This window comes from Vulpes lagopus, chromosome 22 (genome assembly GCF_018345385.1).
Source record: "Vulpes lagopus strain Blue_001 chromosome 22, ASM1834538v1, whole genome shotgun sequence".
NCBI lineage: Eukaryota > Metazoa > Chordata > Mammalia > Carnivora > Canidae > Vulpes > Vulpes lagopus.
Genome location: NC_054845.1, coordinates 481,715 through 499,698, shown reverse-complemented (window position 1 = coordinate 499,698; position 17,984 = coordinate 481,715). Strand labels below are relative to the sequence as shown.

Genomic DNA, 17,984 nt, shown 5'->3' with positions numbered 1-17,984 from the left:
TAACTCTTAAGTAGATTATGATATATTAAGGATGTATAATATATGCCCCAAAGCAAAAAATTATGCAAAGCCAATAGAAGAATTAAAACTAAACATGAAATTATATTCTTTTAACCCTAAAGAAGGCTGCCTGTCTCCCACAAAAAGGAGGAACAGAGGAACAAAACAAAGATGAAACCAGTAAGAAAATGGTAGACCTAAACACATCAGTTATTACATTACATGGACTAAATATTTCAACTAAGAGGCAGAGATTGTCAGCCTGAATTTAAAAAGTAAAATCCAGCTATGTGTGTCTACAAGTTATACTTTAGTCACAAATACTAGTTTGGAAGTAAAAGAATAAAAAGATACACCATGCAAATCATAAGCATATAAAAGAATAGCTATAGTAATATAAGGTGAAATCAATTATCAATTTCAAAACGAAATTATACCACAGACAAAGAGGGAAAATTCAGAATGACCGAAAGGGCTAACAATAGGCAGGTATACCCATCACAAATGTGTACGTTATCTAATAACAAAGCTACAAGTTACATAAATCAAAACTTACAGATCTAAAGTAGAAATGAATCCAGAATCATAGTCGGAGACTTTAATACCCTTCTCTCACTAACTGACAGAACTAGACCAAAAAATAAAGAACAGCAAAGCTATAGAAGATCTTAGGAATACTATCAACCACCTTTATTAAATTGACATTTTAGAACACTATTTAGCAGCTGCAGAATTCAGATTCCTTTTAGGTGTTATACACTTGGAACACTCGTGAAGATAGATCCTACCCTGTGCTTAATTCTGAGTAAATTTCAAAAGATTGGAATTTGACAGTTATTTTCCCTGTCCATGACAGAATTAATTAGATGTCAGTAAGATATTTAGAAATACCCCAAGTATTTAGAAACCAAACAACACAGCTTTATTCATAATAGCTCCAAACTGTAAACCACCCAACTGGAGATTGAATAAACCTTGCTTTATTTATACAATTGAATATTATGTATCAATTCCAAAGAATAAACTATACAGAGATATAGGTATCAGAGATATTCAACAAACATGGATGGGAATCACAAAATATTTTGTTTAGGCGAAGTTAGACATAAAAGAGTACACGTTGTATGATTTTATATACATGAAGTTTAAGCACCAGCAAAACCACAGTAGTGTGGTGAAGTCAAAACAGTGGCTGTGAACAGAAGTTGGCTGGTAGGTAGCATAAGGGAGCTTTCTGGGGTGAGAAAGTATTCTGTACTTCGGGGACAATGGTTATATGAGTGTGCACATATAAAAATCTACTGAACTATATATATAGTTAAGATCTGTGTATTTTACAATGCTACATTTTACCCAATTTTATTTTAAAAGATTTTATGTTCAAAATATTATTTTAAAAGATTTTATTTATTCATGAGAGACAGAAAGAGAGAGAGAGAGAGAGAGAGAGAGAGAGAGAGGCAGAGATACAGGCAGAGGGAGAAGCAGGCTCCCTGTAGGGAGCTGGATGCAGGACTCGATTCCAGGACCCTGGATCATACCCTGGGCTGAAGGCAGGAGCTAAACCACTGAGCCACCCAGGGATCCCCTAAAACAATTTTTAAATGAAGTTTTAAATTTGAGACTGGAGAATTAATGTCACTTCTAATCTTAAGTAACTCTTAAGAAACTGGCTAAATTCTATTATAGGTAATATACGCAAAACAATCTTAGGGAGAAATTTAGATAGCTATGTGTTAGGAAATAAAAATTGTATTCTTGGGAGAACTGTAGTAAATGTTAAAATTGAGACTAAGAAACATGCGACCAGAGCATGTTGTGCAGTTCGTACTCAGTACATGTTTGCTAAATAATGTTAGCTAGATAATAATGTAAGAAAGACCTTGTTTCACTGTAAATAAGATGAAAAATGCCTCTCTGGTTACTTACCAGGCTATATTCATAATTTTATACATTATTTTCTCCCGTTTCTACTTAGAATCTGAAGTTCTGGATTAGCTACATAAAACACACAATCTTCAATAGTTTACTTTCAGTAGGTACTATAAGTAAGTATTTTTAGCTCTTGGACATTCCAATTCAAGATTTTTCCCTTATGGTGAATAATGAGTTCGAGATAAAGGTCACCATTTGTAATTAATTATAATGTGTAAATTTTCACATATGGTACTAATCTTGTGATTTACTCAAGAAGTCAATTTATTAGTTCCTTGGGAAACAGAAAAAGCTATGTCCAAAGGAATATTAAGTAAATGTTAAGTAAAAACAGCTATCTTTCACTTTACTGTCATTAAGAGATTCAGTAACCTGAATGGAAAACATTAATTCTGATTTGACCAGTAATCAATTAAAATGTGTTTGTGTAAAAAAAAAGAAGTTTTTGTGACTAAAGATTAAATGTAATCATAAAGTTTATTTACCATTTTCAATACCCCAATTACAATATTATTCTTACTTATTTTAAGTAGAATAAGTATTTGTTCATAGCTACTACAAATGAAAAGTTTTAATTAACATCAATTGGCTGAAACCCCAGTAGCCAAGGCACATGGCCTAAATCTGGTTTCTAATCTACTAGAGGAAAGGAGAAGGAAACCAAAGGAAAATATCCAGAAAAGAAGAACAAAAAAATAAGTACCCCTACTCCAAAGACTGCCCTAAGCTCTAGGCAGAAAAACTCTGATCCTAGGGCTTATTCAAACTCTTTGTTATGGCTTATAGAACCTTACAGAAACTGTCCTGCCTTCCCTCAGCTTACTTTCCTATATATACTCACTCATATTCTGTTCCTGTCACAGAGGGCATCTTTTATTTCCTCAATAACACTATTTTCCTTCTGGCTGCTTTATCTAGAAAATTCCCTACACCATACTGATTAATTCCTACTCAGGTAATCATTTCCTGTCTCAGATGAGATTAAGCCCAACTGCTAAGTGTTTTTATAACTCCTTAGATTTATTTTAAAACTCCTTTCCTATGATTACTATGTGTTTGTGTCTTCCTCACACATTGCTTCATTGATGAGTAGAGAAAATTTATCACTGTGTCTGAAGTGATTGAGTACATAGGGCCTCGTATACAGAATGCCCTTAATAAATATTTCCCAACTGAAGACAGGAAGGAAGGAAAAGAGGGAGGGATGGAGGGAAGAAAGAAGGAAGGAAGGAAAAGTAAAGGAGAAAGGGAAGGGTCGGGAAGAAGAGAAGGAAAGAAATACTAAAAAAAAAAAAAGAAAAGAAAAGGAGAAGGGAAGGGAAAAGAGGAGAAGAAGGGGAAGAAACAGGAAGAACAGGAAAAAAAAGTGAAGGGGGGATGGATGGAAAGACTAATTATCCATAGAAGAGGAGTCTACTCTGATATCCCTTAGCACTCCCTATAGAATTTAGGGTCAAGGAAAGAATTCCAACATAAATATTACAGGAAAGCGGTAGTGTGACTGTTGGGTGTAGTATCATTTTTTTTGCTCTACTTTCTCAGAAGATTCTAACACAACAGTTTGGGACATACAGTAAGCTTTTTGATTCCAAAATACCTATATTTTCTTCTATTTCTGGCCTCCAAATCAAATTGAATCTTGACTAAGCGAGGGGAAAATGTCAATCACAACAGAGGAATTTTCTTTTCACAGGTTAAAAACTCTAAGATGAACAATGTGCCAGTCATTTTTCTTACATCATAACACACAGCACCTTATTTAATCCTCACAATATATTATTTAATCCTTTCTTACATCATAACACACAATATCTTATTTAATTCTCAATCCTAGGAAATATTATCCACACAGTTTTACAAAAAGCTAGCAGAAAAGGAAAGTGGAGTTAAAACCCCTGTACAGTTTCAGAGGTCTGCTCTTGACCAACACTGCCTCTTTTGTCTACCTTATGGCAAGAAGATAGAGAAAATTTTGGATTCCAGAATACTGACTGATGATAAACAAATTTTTATTAAATTTGTTGAGGCCTATTAACCCTAATCCATACTTTGACACCTTGGGGCCTACAAGAAGAAACAATGCTGACACTCCCCAAAAGTCAACTATAACAATATCTGCTGTTGTGAAGCCGTAAGGGAACAGCCATCTGAAGCTGTTACACTGACCCTACCTTCCACGAGAGGGAAACATCGATGCCTTTTCCCCTCCTTTTCAGATATTACTCAATTCATCACCTTTTTGGTATTGACCAATTTAACTCCTGTGGACTTGCTGTACTAAAAGTTAAATGCACTGATCTTTAAAATGCATATGTCATTTAGATAAAACTAAAGATAATCACAATGTCTGAACCTTATTTGCAACCTGATTCAAATAAACTTTAAAACATCTGATATTTACAAAGTAATTTGAAATTCAAACACTGAATATCTGATGATATTAAAGAATTCTTGTTTTAAAAATTATGACAATTGTATTACAGCTATATTTAAATTAAGAGTATCTTTGCCTTGCATACTAAAATATTTATGAAATTGATGATATTATCCTAGGATGTGCTTCAGAATAATAATGGTAAAAAGGGGAAGTGAAGTTCCTGGAGGTATGGATAAAACACAACTGACCATAAGATGATGGTTTGTGAAACAGGGTGATGGGTTCATTGTACTGTTTTGTCTACTTTTGTGTATGCCTGAAAAAAGAAAAATCACAACCATCCCCACCAAGGAATAAAAGAAGGAAAAAGGTAAAGAGATAAGCTAATTTATGAAGGTTTTGTCTGTTGTTGTTAATAATGGGCATTATTAAATTGATAGTGTCTTTATAAGACTGAATAAGCTAATGAAAAGGTTAAAAAAATCGGCCAAGTATTCATGTTTGTCATAAAATATAAACTGTGAATAAATTACATTTAATTTTTTTTCCAGATGTTTAACATATATTGAGATGCCCTACATAATAATATGTGATTGGAAGTATAATTCCACCTTTTCATTTTCTGATGGGCTAGATTACTCAAGACATAGTATTTTGTATTTATAATAAGTGCCCTAAGTCAACTATAAACATTCATCATACTATTTTATAATATTTATTTAGATCATCTAAAGATGGCAAGTAATGTGTAGTTATTTTAATCAAAGGCAGATCAAACCACCTATTTACCTACCAGAAAAATCCCACCATAGTTTATAAGTTGCTAACAAATAAAATATTTTAGAAGGAAGTCTTCAGTTTATACTGAATAGGGACAGTACTGACTCCACTAAACCGAATCTGTAAAAATAATGTAACCTTCATATTGTGTTATGTATCTTAGAGACCAATTTAATAAAAAGGATATCAAGATATTTCTTAAAACTACCAGTGTTATAATTGCTCTAATACATAAGCTTAAAAAAGAGAAAGTCCTGTCATAGAAAGATTCTTTAATATAAAAAAATAGAAGAAAATAGTATTTTTAAATTAAGAATAATGGAAAACCTTTCACTTCAAATTTTAATAATAAGAAAGTAGTTTAAGGCTTGTACCAAAAACAAAAAACAAAAGACTAAAAACTTCTAAATATAAAAAAGTGATGCCAAAAAAGGTATTCTAGCCAAACCAAAAGGCATTTTCCATTCTGCTTTTCCATAAATAAGAAGTTTAAAATTTTTTTAACCCAGTGAGTCATATAGAATGGAAATATCTCAGCATCAGGTCACATGCAAGCTCTGGAAACTTACTTCAGTTTTTCCTCTTCACTCAATGTCTTCCACAGTTCTTCAATTTGTACTGTTGCATCCTCCAAACTGGTCTTAGAATTTTCTGTGAGAAACTGAGCACGATGATCTTGAACAAAAAGGGCGCTTGCTGACATGGGTTTCTTGACTACTCGACTGCTGATTAAATCATATGCTGTAAGCTGTCCAGATTTGTTATCTACCACATTTGATTTTTTGCTACAGGAACTTTCACTGAGATTCTTTAGTTCAGGACTTGGATAAGTATTATTATTTTGTTTACACGCTGAACTTTCTTGAGGCACTAAAATTTTCACAGGTTCAATGTTTTCTCCCATTGAATTTTTAAGTGTATTTCCCTTGCTCCAGTCATCTGCAGAGATTTTCAAAGGCTTCTCAGGAACTGCTCCTTCCTCATTTTTCCTATTCTCATCTCTATTGCTTTTATTGACATTTTCTGATTGGGTATGCTTAACAGAAACTACAAAACAAGTTTCACTACATTCCTTTTGGGCATCCTCACATGATAAATTATTCATTGGGATCTCTTGAAATATACTTCTAGTGTTCTTATCAATGTTAGAATTTTCACTCTTAAAATGATCATCACAATGGTCATCAACATTTATCTGATTATTTAAACAATAATTAGTGTTTTTCCCAGATTTATCATTACACACATCATTTTGGAAAGGAATGGCTGAAGTATCAACATTTGGATAATTATTTCCAGATGATTCCATCTTATTAAAAAGCACATCTGTTTCTGTTGTATTACTAACAACCACGTCAGCTGAGGAAACATCTGTTTTATTATTTTCATAAGAATTTGTACTAGGTAGTGATCCATAACAAGTCGTCATCAGATTTTCAAGAGCAATTAAAACAGCTTCCTAAAAATATAAATTAACAAATGTTAGGAAAAATTGTGAAAAGAATAAACAGGCAAGATTTAAAATAATGTTAAAAAATATGTATAAAGCAGCAACTCTCCCATGTGAATATGGTTAGGACTATGTAAGTCTGTAAATAACATAAATAAAAAAAAATTATCGGGATCCCTGGGTGGCGCAGCGGTTTGGCGCCTGTTATCCAAAAATTTACCTTATTCTGTATTAACACTTGACTTTTATCTGGTGTTATATTTACATCCACATCAGCTGTAGGAACATCAATTTTCAGAAAGAAAATGGGATACAAACGACTGGTTTCCTTTAGGCACTTCAGATTGTAATAATGTCGGATTAGCTAGAAATATATATTAATAAAGAAAAGATAAAAATACCGTGTAAATAAAAGATAGTATTGCCATCCTTAAATATAACCAAAAAAGTATAGTCAGTTGAGAAACTGAGTGGATTTAACAGCTTACTAGGAAAAGCAGTATCTAAATGGTAATACTCATTCAGAGGCCATGAAATTACATGAAGCACAAGCATTCATTAAGAAAAATAAATATCCAGTGCAACTGGCTTCATGGTTAAAAGATCATAGTATCATGAGTGTTTTCAAAGTCCAGGGTTCAAACCCAAACTCTGTTACTTTCTGGCTATAATGGGCTAATTGATTCACTAACATTTCAGTTTCTTCACTATAAATAGGATAATAATTCATCACAGAATTGTTGTCAAGTCCTAGTAAGACACCTAGTACACTGGTTAGTAAATATTACGATATCTGTTTATCTCCTTCTCTTTATTTTAGAGCAAATCCTTGGAAGTAGCCCTTATAACAAGTTGACAAATGACAGAGTTTTTATTTCTGATCCAAGTAGTACTTTTTTTCCCCCTAAAACAGATTACCTTTAATATGTCTTTTTGATGTACTGGTCGATTGTTTATAAAGATAAAACTCCTTTCTGGGGTTGACAGACTCATTGAAGAGTGGTCTACATCATGCTTTGGAAGAAATCCACTTAGATAAATCTGGAATTATAATAAATAGTTACAGAACTAATATACATTGTCAACAATGAAGGTTGTTCCAGGGGTCTGGCTGTATACAATACAAAAGGTATAAAAAAATAAAATTGCTTTTCATCTTTAGGTCTCAAGAGTCATATACTTGCAGATAACCATGTCTTGAACATTAACCTTAACTAAAATACTGAAGCATATTACATTGGTGTTCTTGGCCTCTAAGTCAACAACTCTACAACTCTATTTAAAAAAATAAATAAATAAAATAAGATTTTTTAAATATATATTTATTTAAAAAAATTTTTTTAAATTTATTTATGATAGTCAGACACACAGAGAAAGAGGCAGAGACACAGGCAGAGGGAGAAGCAGGCTCCATGCACCGGGAGCCTGACGTGGGATTCGATCCCGGGTCTCCAGGATCGCGCCCTGGGCCAAAGGCAGGCGCCAAACCGCTGCGCCACCCAGGGATCCCCTAAATATATATTTATTCATGAAAGATGCAGACTGAGAGAGAGGCACAGACACAGGCAGAGGGAGAAGCAGGCTCCATGCAGAGAGCCTGACGTGGGACTCGACCCCAGGTCTCCAGGATCACGCCCTGGGCTGAAGGCGGCGCTAAACCACTGAGCCACCCAGGCTGCCCTACAACTCTATTTTAAGGGAAAAAAAAATGGCATTCATAAAGCTTTATGAATGGACATATGTCTTACTGTCATAGGACATAAAGTATAAATAAATACTGTTCTACGTTCAACCCTATCTTCTTTCTTCTTAAAATTTCTTTTATCATTTAAAGCTTCTTCATATTGTAACTTTCTTTTAGCTGTTCGTCCTTTCCTTTTTAGCCACCTTTTCCTATAAAGAAGTGGCTGTTTCTATCTTGTGGAGCTAATATAACTGGGTTTTCATTTCTCAATTAAAAAATCTTTTATTCTTTGACACTGATTGCAGTACTTTATTTTCATTTTTGTTTAGAAAACTTTCCTACAATCAAACCAATTATTTTTATGCTCTTTCTCTATTTTATAAATGTATGAAAAGAAAGGAGAAAATGATTAAGTATCCTAGAAAAAATACCAGAGAAAAGAGAGAGACTGAGGAGATAGAAGCCAAGAAAAATGCTCCTACTTTTCACCTTTAAAGGTAATATAGAGAGTTGTTAATAATACGGGACAGAGACAAATTGATTTAAATCCTAGCTCTACTCTACTAACTATAAGATCTTAGTTATTTAAAATACAAGCCTATATTCTTATCTGAAACAGCTAGATACAGATGTGTTTATATTAACCTGTTAAGAAACACTAATAGTAAAATTTCAGCTCAGGCTTAGAAAAGTGAGTGTCAGCGAAGATGCTATTTTTAGGTAAAGCAGAAACCATGAGGCTCTTTATCAACACAGTGGGTAGGCTGCCATCTGTGTCTATAGCTAGCCCAACCCCTGGAAGTAAGTATTTAAGGAGCTACATTACCAATTTTAGAGCACTAAGTGCATTACAGTCACAGTGCCAAACTGTGCCAATTTAAAAAATAAATTAATGAAGCTGGATAATTCATTACAAAATACTACTTAACTATAAAAACTTCACAGTATTTAGAAATGGTTGTATAATTTACCAGGTAACATGAGACCCTTCTTAAAGCGCCTGCTGAGCATCAGGAAGCACCTGTTTAGTCTCTGAAAGACTTACTGGGTTTGTGGACTTAAAATTGCCCCAAATAGGTAAGAATGAAAAATAAAATGAAGCAAAGATTGGTAATTTGCTAGTGTTTTCCTTTTACGCCATCTTAGTTATCCACTGAATAATTATTACCATTTCCAAATACTGAGCTTTAAAAATGGCTAAGAACAAAGTGTATTTAAGTTATATGGAAAAGTAAAATCAAAGAGCAAAGTCTTATACAATGCACTAAAAATGAAAATCAGAGTAGTTATGGAAAGAGAATGTCTGTTAGAGACCAAATCAGTGAAAAGGAGAGAGAGAGAGACAGACATACCAAATCAGTGCAACCAAATAAAATATTCGACCATACAAAATTCTGTACCTAAGTGTTCCTCAACCTAGGAAGCAAAGCAAAAATGAAGGCAATACTTCTCCCCTGACTTCTATGCAACAATGGACCTCTTCCCTCCTTCCCTCATCTCCAACCCTCCATAATCTGGTTTCTACTACCTGAATAGCCAACTCCAACAGACACACAGTCTTCTCTTATTTGACACTCTGCAGACCCAGGCACCAATGACAATGCTCTCATCTGGGAAGCATCACCCTGTTCCTGCCTTCTCTTTTGGTCTTTCCGCTTCCTCCCTGACACTTCCTCTCTAGTATAGTTTGCTGATTTCTCTCCTTTGCTTACCACCTATAAATGATGATGGCCCTGAGTTCCTGCATCAGAGCCTTTTTTCTTGGTCTTTACTGTCCAAGTAATTTCATTCACATCTATACACGGATACCAGTGATACTAAGATACAGATGTACAGCCTCTATTTCTTTCACCCCTATTTTTAACTAGCTGTCACAAAAATCTTATCATTCTCATCACAGTCAAAATTTGATAAAATACCTGACACCACTGCTGCCCTGCTGTACAACTGGCTCCTCCTATATCCTTTGGCATAATAATGAGTCCTGCTACCTACCCAATCTGTCAAACCCACCACCTCTCCTCTCCTCTGATTTCTACTGAAGTAAACCTGACTGGTCTCTTAACAGTTTCCTATTTCAGTTAATCTCAAGAACACGAAGTTATGTTTCTAAAGCAATAATGTAAGTTACTGCTCAGGACAGTGGAATAAGGTCATGCAGAAAGTCCTTCTCCCCCATCCCAACTGCAAATACATAACAGCAACAGAAAAAAATCATTTTTTACAAAAATCTCAAAAGAGTGAATCATTTAAAAGTAAGACAACGTAGGAGCGCCTGGGTGGCTCAGTTGGTTAAGCATCTCCCTTCGGCTCAGGGTCCTGGGATCAAGATCCACAGGGGCTCCTGCTCAGCAGGCGGCCTGCCTCCCCCTCTCATCCTCCCCCGATGCTTATACTCTCTTGCTAATGAATAAAATCTTTTTTTTTTTAAAAAGTAGAACAAAATAAAGATGTTATGGATGCAAAACATGAGAGTGATGACTGAAATCAAAAGCTCTATGTGCTCTAGGATCACAAACTAGCTATGTCAGAAAAAAGTTTTTTGCAAGTATGTGTGGTGATGGATGTACTAGACTTATTGTGATGATCATTTTATAATATATACATATAACAAATCATTTTGTTGCACCCCTGAAATTAATAATAATGTTATATATCAATTATATCTCAAAAAAATAATCTGTGTCAGTTGGAAATTGGATTCTAATGTTGAAATAGGGACAGAGAACACATACAAGGCAAGACATTAAAACCAGTCTTTCCATATGAAATGGGCTGCTGAGACAGTCCTTTTCCTCCCTCTCAAATTGCTTAAAAACACTGTGACCACTGTTTATGAAACTGCTTGCAAGGGTCACAACAAAAAGTATGGATAACTCCAAAACCAAGAATAAAGCTAAGCCAAGTCAGCTAGGAAAAGGGGTCTCTTAATCTTGGCAGGACAAAAGGCATGAACTACTAATATTAGCACCTGGTTTGGAGTTGAGGCCGGGAGGGTGCTGGCATCTGCCAAACCACAGGGAGGAAGAATGTGGAGTGGGTAAAAACAAAATAACAAAAACAAAAAACCTGCATTCACGATGATTGTGCAAATTAAAGTTTCAAAGCATATAAAACAGCAGAGAATGAGAGAATATTCTTCCAGGAAAATAGAAATGATAGAGTAATATGAAAAGCACTCTGAAATTACTACGTGTACTGTGCTTTCAAAAGAGTAAAGAAAAATTACATCCATTATTTAAAAAACCAGATGAAAAAAAATCAAGACTAGTAGCTATAAACAAGTTTAGAAGAGAATAGGAAAATGAATAAATTCTGAATCTTGGAAATACATAGTTTTGGGAATAAAAATCAGGCAGCATCGAGGAATTCACCCAGAACTTAGCATGGCATAATGCAGAGAAAAAAATATCAAGAAAAGATAGATGTCAAAAAACAAAACAAAACAAAAAACAAACATGAAAAAATAAAATCTGAGGTGCTTCCCTAAGCTAACAAAGCCACACTGGGGAACTCCTAATAAATGCCAACACAGCAGTGGTTGAGCTGGGATCACTTTCCATAATTAAGAGATTCTCCAACATGAAGTGGCTATAGTAAAGAAAGGAACCCTCGACATTATGGGAAGAGATATATAAATATTCTCTATATCCAAGGTTCCCAATGACCAATCCATCTGCCATCCCAGTACAGTGGAGGGGTCTTGGTGGCCAAGTTTCACAACTTAAAGTATGCAATGAGGACCGAAGTGTGGTGAGATGGGGCAACTATTAGCAGTTGGTAAACAACTTAGGATTGCTTTTGGCCAGGAATGAGAAGGGGTCAACGAAACTCTGGTATAGGACAACCCTCCTTGCAGGACCAAAAAGCATGGAGTGATGATGGGGAGCTACTGGCAACATAAATACAACACCCATTTAGATACGCAGCACATAAACAGAAGAGGGATTTGGATAGATGATCACTCTCACTAGAGACACACTCAAAAGTTTATCATTCTAACAATCCATGAGACTGGAACTATTCAGCGACACATGCTTTCTAAATTCCTCCATTCCCCTGTGCAAGGATAACCGCATTAAGGTAGCAGCAAAAGTTTTGATATCTATGATAGATCACCATCAGTTCTCATACAATTCTATCTCAAGAGAAAATTGAAGAACCAATGGGCAAGCATACATCTGGCAACACGTCAATAAAGATCACAGAAAAAAATTCCCAATTGTGAAACTGACTAACAGGATAGTTCCAATCACACATGAAATCATCATCAAAATCTAAATTGGTGTTTTTCATACTTGAATGTGAATGTGGGGACCTTGTTAAAATGCAGATTCTCATTCCCTATGTCTAGGATGAGCCCTGAGATCCTTCATTTCTAACAAGCATGCAGGTTAATACCAATGATGTTGGTCTTCAGACCAAACCATGACACCTAGAATACCTGGAGCACAATACCGAGAATACCAAGTCTGGATCTCCTGTCACAAGCTTCCTGGGTTACCAGGGTAGGCCACAAGGTCCCACAAAGCCACAAGGAAGCTGGGGAAACTGACTATCCCAAGACAGCACCTTTATTATCCCAAGTCAGCCACCATAACCAGTCTAAAGTGGCACTAGAGTATACTGAAACTACTGAACAACTATTAAAGGAGTTCTGAAGACAGAATCTATGTCAGATCATGGCCATGCTCCAGGTACTGTGGCGGGCAACTAAGGCTGGCCCGAACTGTTCCTCAGGCAGGGAGAACATCAACTGAGCACAAGCTTCCATTCAAGACTAATAAAATGATAATAATAAAGAACTAAATATGGCAAGGAGAATAGAAGAACTATTGATCACAGAAAAGTGGTTTCAACAAATTATGAAAAAAGAAGAACAGAGAAACCAACTGTACAACACAATAGAGAGCCTTCAGGCTTAAAGTGAGCAGACAAGCAAAATCAAACAGATTCTATTTTATAGATTCTTCTATGAATAAACTGAATAAGGATAATCTGTCATGAACTAATTACAATTAATCTAATTTTGTGCTAGGAAGGAAAAAAAAGAGAAAGGAAAGGAATGGGGGATAGAAGGAAAGAGATGACATGGCATTTACTGAGAACTGGAGCAGTGAGCATGGGTGCCCTGTGCTAAGCCACCACCCCATGATGGCACTTGTGACTTCCCCAGACTCTGGGAACAGGACCAGGATCTTGATTAATTAATACTCAAGTGAAGCCTGACACTCAGTAAGTCCAGCCACAAACACTGAGGTCCCAATTAGACTTCCTATTCACAGAAAAAGATGGCATGGAGGAAAAAGACCTAAAAAGGAAAACCAGACCAACCTCCTAAGAAACAGATAATCTAAGAACAAATAATTTAAAAATAGAAATAAAACTTAGTATCTCTAGAGAGATTCAAGATTTTGTATCCAAAAAACAATAGAAAGTTGTAAAAAAAAAAAAAAAGCAGTAAAATTTAAAAATGCCCTTGGAGGAGTGCCTGGGTGGCTCGATCAGTTGGTTGAGCATCCAACTCCTATTTCAGCTTAGGTCATGATCTCAGGGTCATGGGATCAGGCTCTGCACAGGGCATGGAGCCTGTTAACAAAAAAAAAAAAAAAAAAAAAAAAAATGCTCTTGAAAATTAAACAAAAAGGTTTCCAAAAAATCCAGAAGGAATAAGAGTGTCAGATATCACCAAAAACTTACAGAAAAAAGATAAGATGCAAAACTTGAGAAAAACAGTAAGAGAAAAATGATCAAAGTTATGACAGATGAAAGTATATAACCCAGAGCTGAAAAGGTCTTTCAGATTCAAAAGGTCTCACAAGTACGCAGTATAATAAGCAAATGAATAATAAAAGACACACACCTAGAGACACTCTTGAAAAGCTGAGAAACAGAAATGAAACATCCTAAGAACGTTCCGAAAGAAAAATACATATCAGCTAGTAAGAAATAATTAGAATGCATTCATCTTCCCATCAGCAACAATGGATATATTCAAACAACATCTTCAAAGTTCCGAAAAATTATTTTCGGTATTTTCAGTCTAGAATTCTAGATCTACCAGGCTGTCAACAAGAGAAAGTGCAAAGTATCATTCTCGTACATAAAAGTCTACCACTCATGTCCTCTTTCTGTGGAAGTTAACTAAAAATATATATGAGAAACTGAGAATTAAAACTAAGAATGAGGGCATGAGATATATGAAATAGTGGAAACAACTAGTATTCCTATGAAAAAACATTCCAGGACTGGGAGCTGTGCAGAACACCTGACATGTAATAAGTCCAAATAAGAAATTAAGTTCTAAATCTAATGTTTAAAAAAAAAAAATGGATTGGGATCCCTGGGTGGCGCAGCGGTTTGGCGCCTGCCTTTGGCCCAGGGCGCGATCTTGGAGACCCGGGATCGAATCCCACATCGGGCTCCCGGTGCATGGAGCCTGCTTCTCCCTCTGCCTATGTCTCTGCCTCTCTCTCTCTCTGTGACCATCATAAAATAAAATAAAATAAAATAAAATGGAACATTACATCACATACCTTCCTTAATGTCTGTTACCCAGTTACCCCCGTTCCCTTACCCCCTTCCCCTTGAGAAAAAGAAAATGGAACAGAATGAATTACCAGCTGTAACTAGAGTAAGTAAAAGAGCTAGGTTTTACTGCTGACATGATGAAGAAAATGTATTCACTTAAAAAGGAAAAAACAAAAAACCCAAAACCTAGGGAACCCCAGAAAAAGCAAAAACTTTGTAAGATAGTCCATATATAAAGCAAATAAAAATATGACAAACTTTGCACAATTGACAGGAGAACAAGAAAGTAGATTCCATTTAATTGGAACAATAGAAATATTCTCATTTGTATGGCATGGACACATAATATGGTTTCTTAGGAAATGTAATCCTAGCACAATACTTAGCTTGCAATTAAAATTATTTGTAGTCATAGAATATACTCCATGTAAGTTTTCAACTTTTATAATCAATTTTCAAACAAAAGATGGAAGACTTAAAAATGGTTATAAAAGAAAAGTTATTAAGCTTGATAACTTACAGTACAACTGACACTATCGAGAGAAGGAAGAGCAAGTAAAAGGGTAGGCATGCTCTTAACCTCATCTAGCATTATAGGAACTCAAGAAGCACTGTCTGAAGCTGAGAGATCAAGAAAAGGAAGCTGGAAAATATATTTAGAATGGGAGAGGGAAAACAAAGGTAAAAGAGTTCAACTCTTTATTTACATGTTTTCTTTTTCAGCCCTATACATATATTTAATTAAAATGTTATAAGAAAAACTTCTTGCCACCTCAATCCCACAAAAGAAAAATAGTTTGACAGTTTCATTGGTAAACCAGAATCACTACAGAGCATTTTGTTGTGTACCTGTGAGTCTTCAGGGTGGTACTGAAACGGTTCCATGTTGCCCATCACGGCGGTCCCCAGAACAGCCCGGAGAGCCACCTGACGATCGGATACTCTAGTCTTCTGCCAGATAACTGCCTAGGGACAAAAAGATACAGGTAGCTTTTATCACACTTTAGATTTACTAAACTTTAGTACCTGTCCAATTGATTTCTATATTTAGCATTCATCCCCAGCTTGTATTTTCAGTATCACTTAGAAAAGATGCACGGGCTATAAAGTCAGCCTCTGAGTTTTAGTGACTATCCATGTTATAGTATAAAATTTATTTAACTTCCCCCTAACCTCAGTTTTCTCCTCTCTACAAGATGACTAAGAATATTTATCTCCCAGAGTTGTTAAAAGATGAAAACATATGGTTTAGGCAAACAGAAAGGACAGTGCCCAATCCTAGACTTTATAGAGCATATCCTTCAGGGCATATTTAAATTAAATTGTTACTTTAAGTAAGGTATTACAATTTTATTGAGGATGGACAACTAAGCTATACGATTTCTGTTAATAGTTGAACTGATATAAAAAGTTAGTAAAAAATACTAACTGAACCTCATATACATAAAGGTTGAATGAGCTTGGATTTCTTTCACTGGAAATATATAGTTAGGGTAGTTTAAGAGAATCATGGTAAAGAGAGACTGGACCAAAGTTTGTGAAGTGCACCATCAGGCATGATACACTGCAATTTGTTCAGGTAACAAGATGCAATTATAGTCAAATCTCTTGAGAAATCATCAATATAGACATAATTTGTTCATTCAACAAATATTCACCTGGCACCTCCTAAATCCTGAGAAAAATGTGTAAAGGACCAGGAGAAAACATCAATATTCAAGGGATCTGCAGAAGAAGAAGAGACTGAAAAGGAGTGGCAGTCACAGAGGCAGTTAGAGCTATAGGACACTCTGGTGCAGAGAACAAGAAAAACTTTTAAGAAAGTAGTCATATATGACTAATGTCAAGAGACCAAGGTATGAACAGCAATGTTGCCAGAGTAAGACTTAGCAATCAGAAGGATGTGAGCAGTTCTAGGCAAGGAGAGCAAACGAAGCCAAATTTTAATGACTGAATAGTAATTATAGGAAGAACATAAAAAATCTGAACCTAGATAGCATTTCAGAAGGTTCACTGTGAAGTAAAAGCAGATAGAGCAATAACCAGAGGCAACTGTGGATCAAGGGTGGGTCTCAAATGACACACTTGAATCAAAAGTAGTGAAGAAGATGGGTGTATAAACAAGTAGGTTTGTAGATTCAATGGCTAGAGGTTAAGAATGTTCCTTTATTTTTTTTCCTTGTAATGTAGAAAAGTTATTTGTTTTGAGTGAAAGCACAGTGATTTGAATATCTGATTGTGGGATCCATGGGTGGCGCAGAGGTTTGGCGCCTGCCTTTGGCCCAGGGCGCGATCCTGGAGACCCGGGATCAAATCCCTCATCGGGCTCCCGGTGCATGGAGCCTGCTTCTCCCTCTGTCTGTGCCTCTGCCTCTCTCTCTCTCTCTCTCTCTCTGTGTGACTATCATAAATAATAAATAAAAATTAAAAAAAAATCTGATTGTAAAGAAGGTGAGAGAGAGAGACTATGACTAGACCAGACTAGACTAAAGGATTCTGGCCAAATGAGCTCCTTTGACATGACCAGGAACCTATATAAGCAGTTTGAAGTACTAACAATATTATATATAAAAACAAAGAAAGGTGAAGTAAATGGATTCATGTTGTCCTCTAATTGGCATGCTGAAGGATAGAAGTGAAGGGAAACGGCCTTCTGGATATGGCAATTAGCAATGACTCTGCATGTTGAAGTGTATCATCTGTAAACCACTTTGTTTTTACAATCTTAAAGACGAACCTGCTTGGGAAAACAGATGCAATACAACAACTACTGAACAAGACAAACTACATGATATTTAGTGTAACAGGAAAACCTTTTACCTATTCTCAGGGTTTTATTAATACTAGTCAAATAGGACTTATGATTTATGAGGAATTTACTTGGCACTAGTATTCTAGAAACTACTGTTAATTTTCACAACTATTTCACATAAGTTCTATTATCTCATTATAAAGAAAAAAACTGAAGCTCAGACAGACTGACCTACCCAGAGAAACTAAGTAGGTCAGGAAACCATAATTAAGAGCCCAACTTTAAAAAAAAAAAAAAAAGAGCCCAACTTTTTTGGCTCCAAACTCACTATATTTTTACTCTGCTAACATCTCTCCCATCTCTAGTCAAAGACAGTAATTAAGTCAAAACCAACACCAGACCCTAACTGGGAATTCTCAAAGACAAATGCATTTTCATGTATGGTTACCTTCCATGGCCATGTGATATACTCTCT

General features: G+C 35.5%; 1 protein-coding gene across 10 annotated transcripts in view; it reads right to left on the bottom strand.

Annotated features, from left to right (window-relative positions):
* The window catches only part of PMS1 (PMS1 homolog 1, mismatch repair system component), a 109,791-nt gene that overhangs the window by 14,021 nt on the left and 77,786 nt on the right, over positions 1 to 17,984 (bottom strand). For 8 of the 10 annotated variants that reach the window (XM_041737365.1, XM_041737361.1, XM_041737366.1 and 5 more), the window contains 4 exons: positions 15,607 to 15,723; positions 7,461 to 7,583; positions 6,763 to 6,906; positions 5,662 to 6,551 (listed from right to left, as the gene is read on the bottom strand). In XM_041737365.1, the coding sequence (XP_041593299.1) occupies positions 5,662 to 6,551; positions 6,763 to 6,906; positions 7,461 to 7,583; positions 15,607 to 15,723 (1,274 nt within the window). Of the gene's footprint in view, positions 1 to 5,661; positions 6,552 to 6,762; positions 6,907 to 7,460; positions 7,584 to 15,606; positions 15,724 to 17,984 lie in introns of those variants that run through there. The other 2 variants (XR_005985037.1, XR_005985036.1) reach the window with 1 other exon arrangement.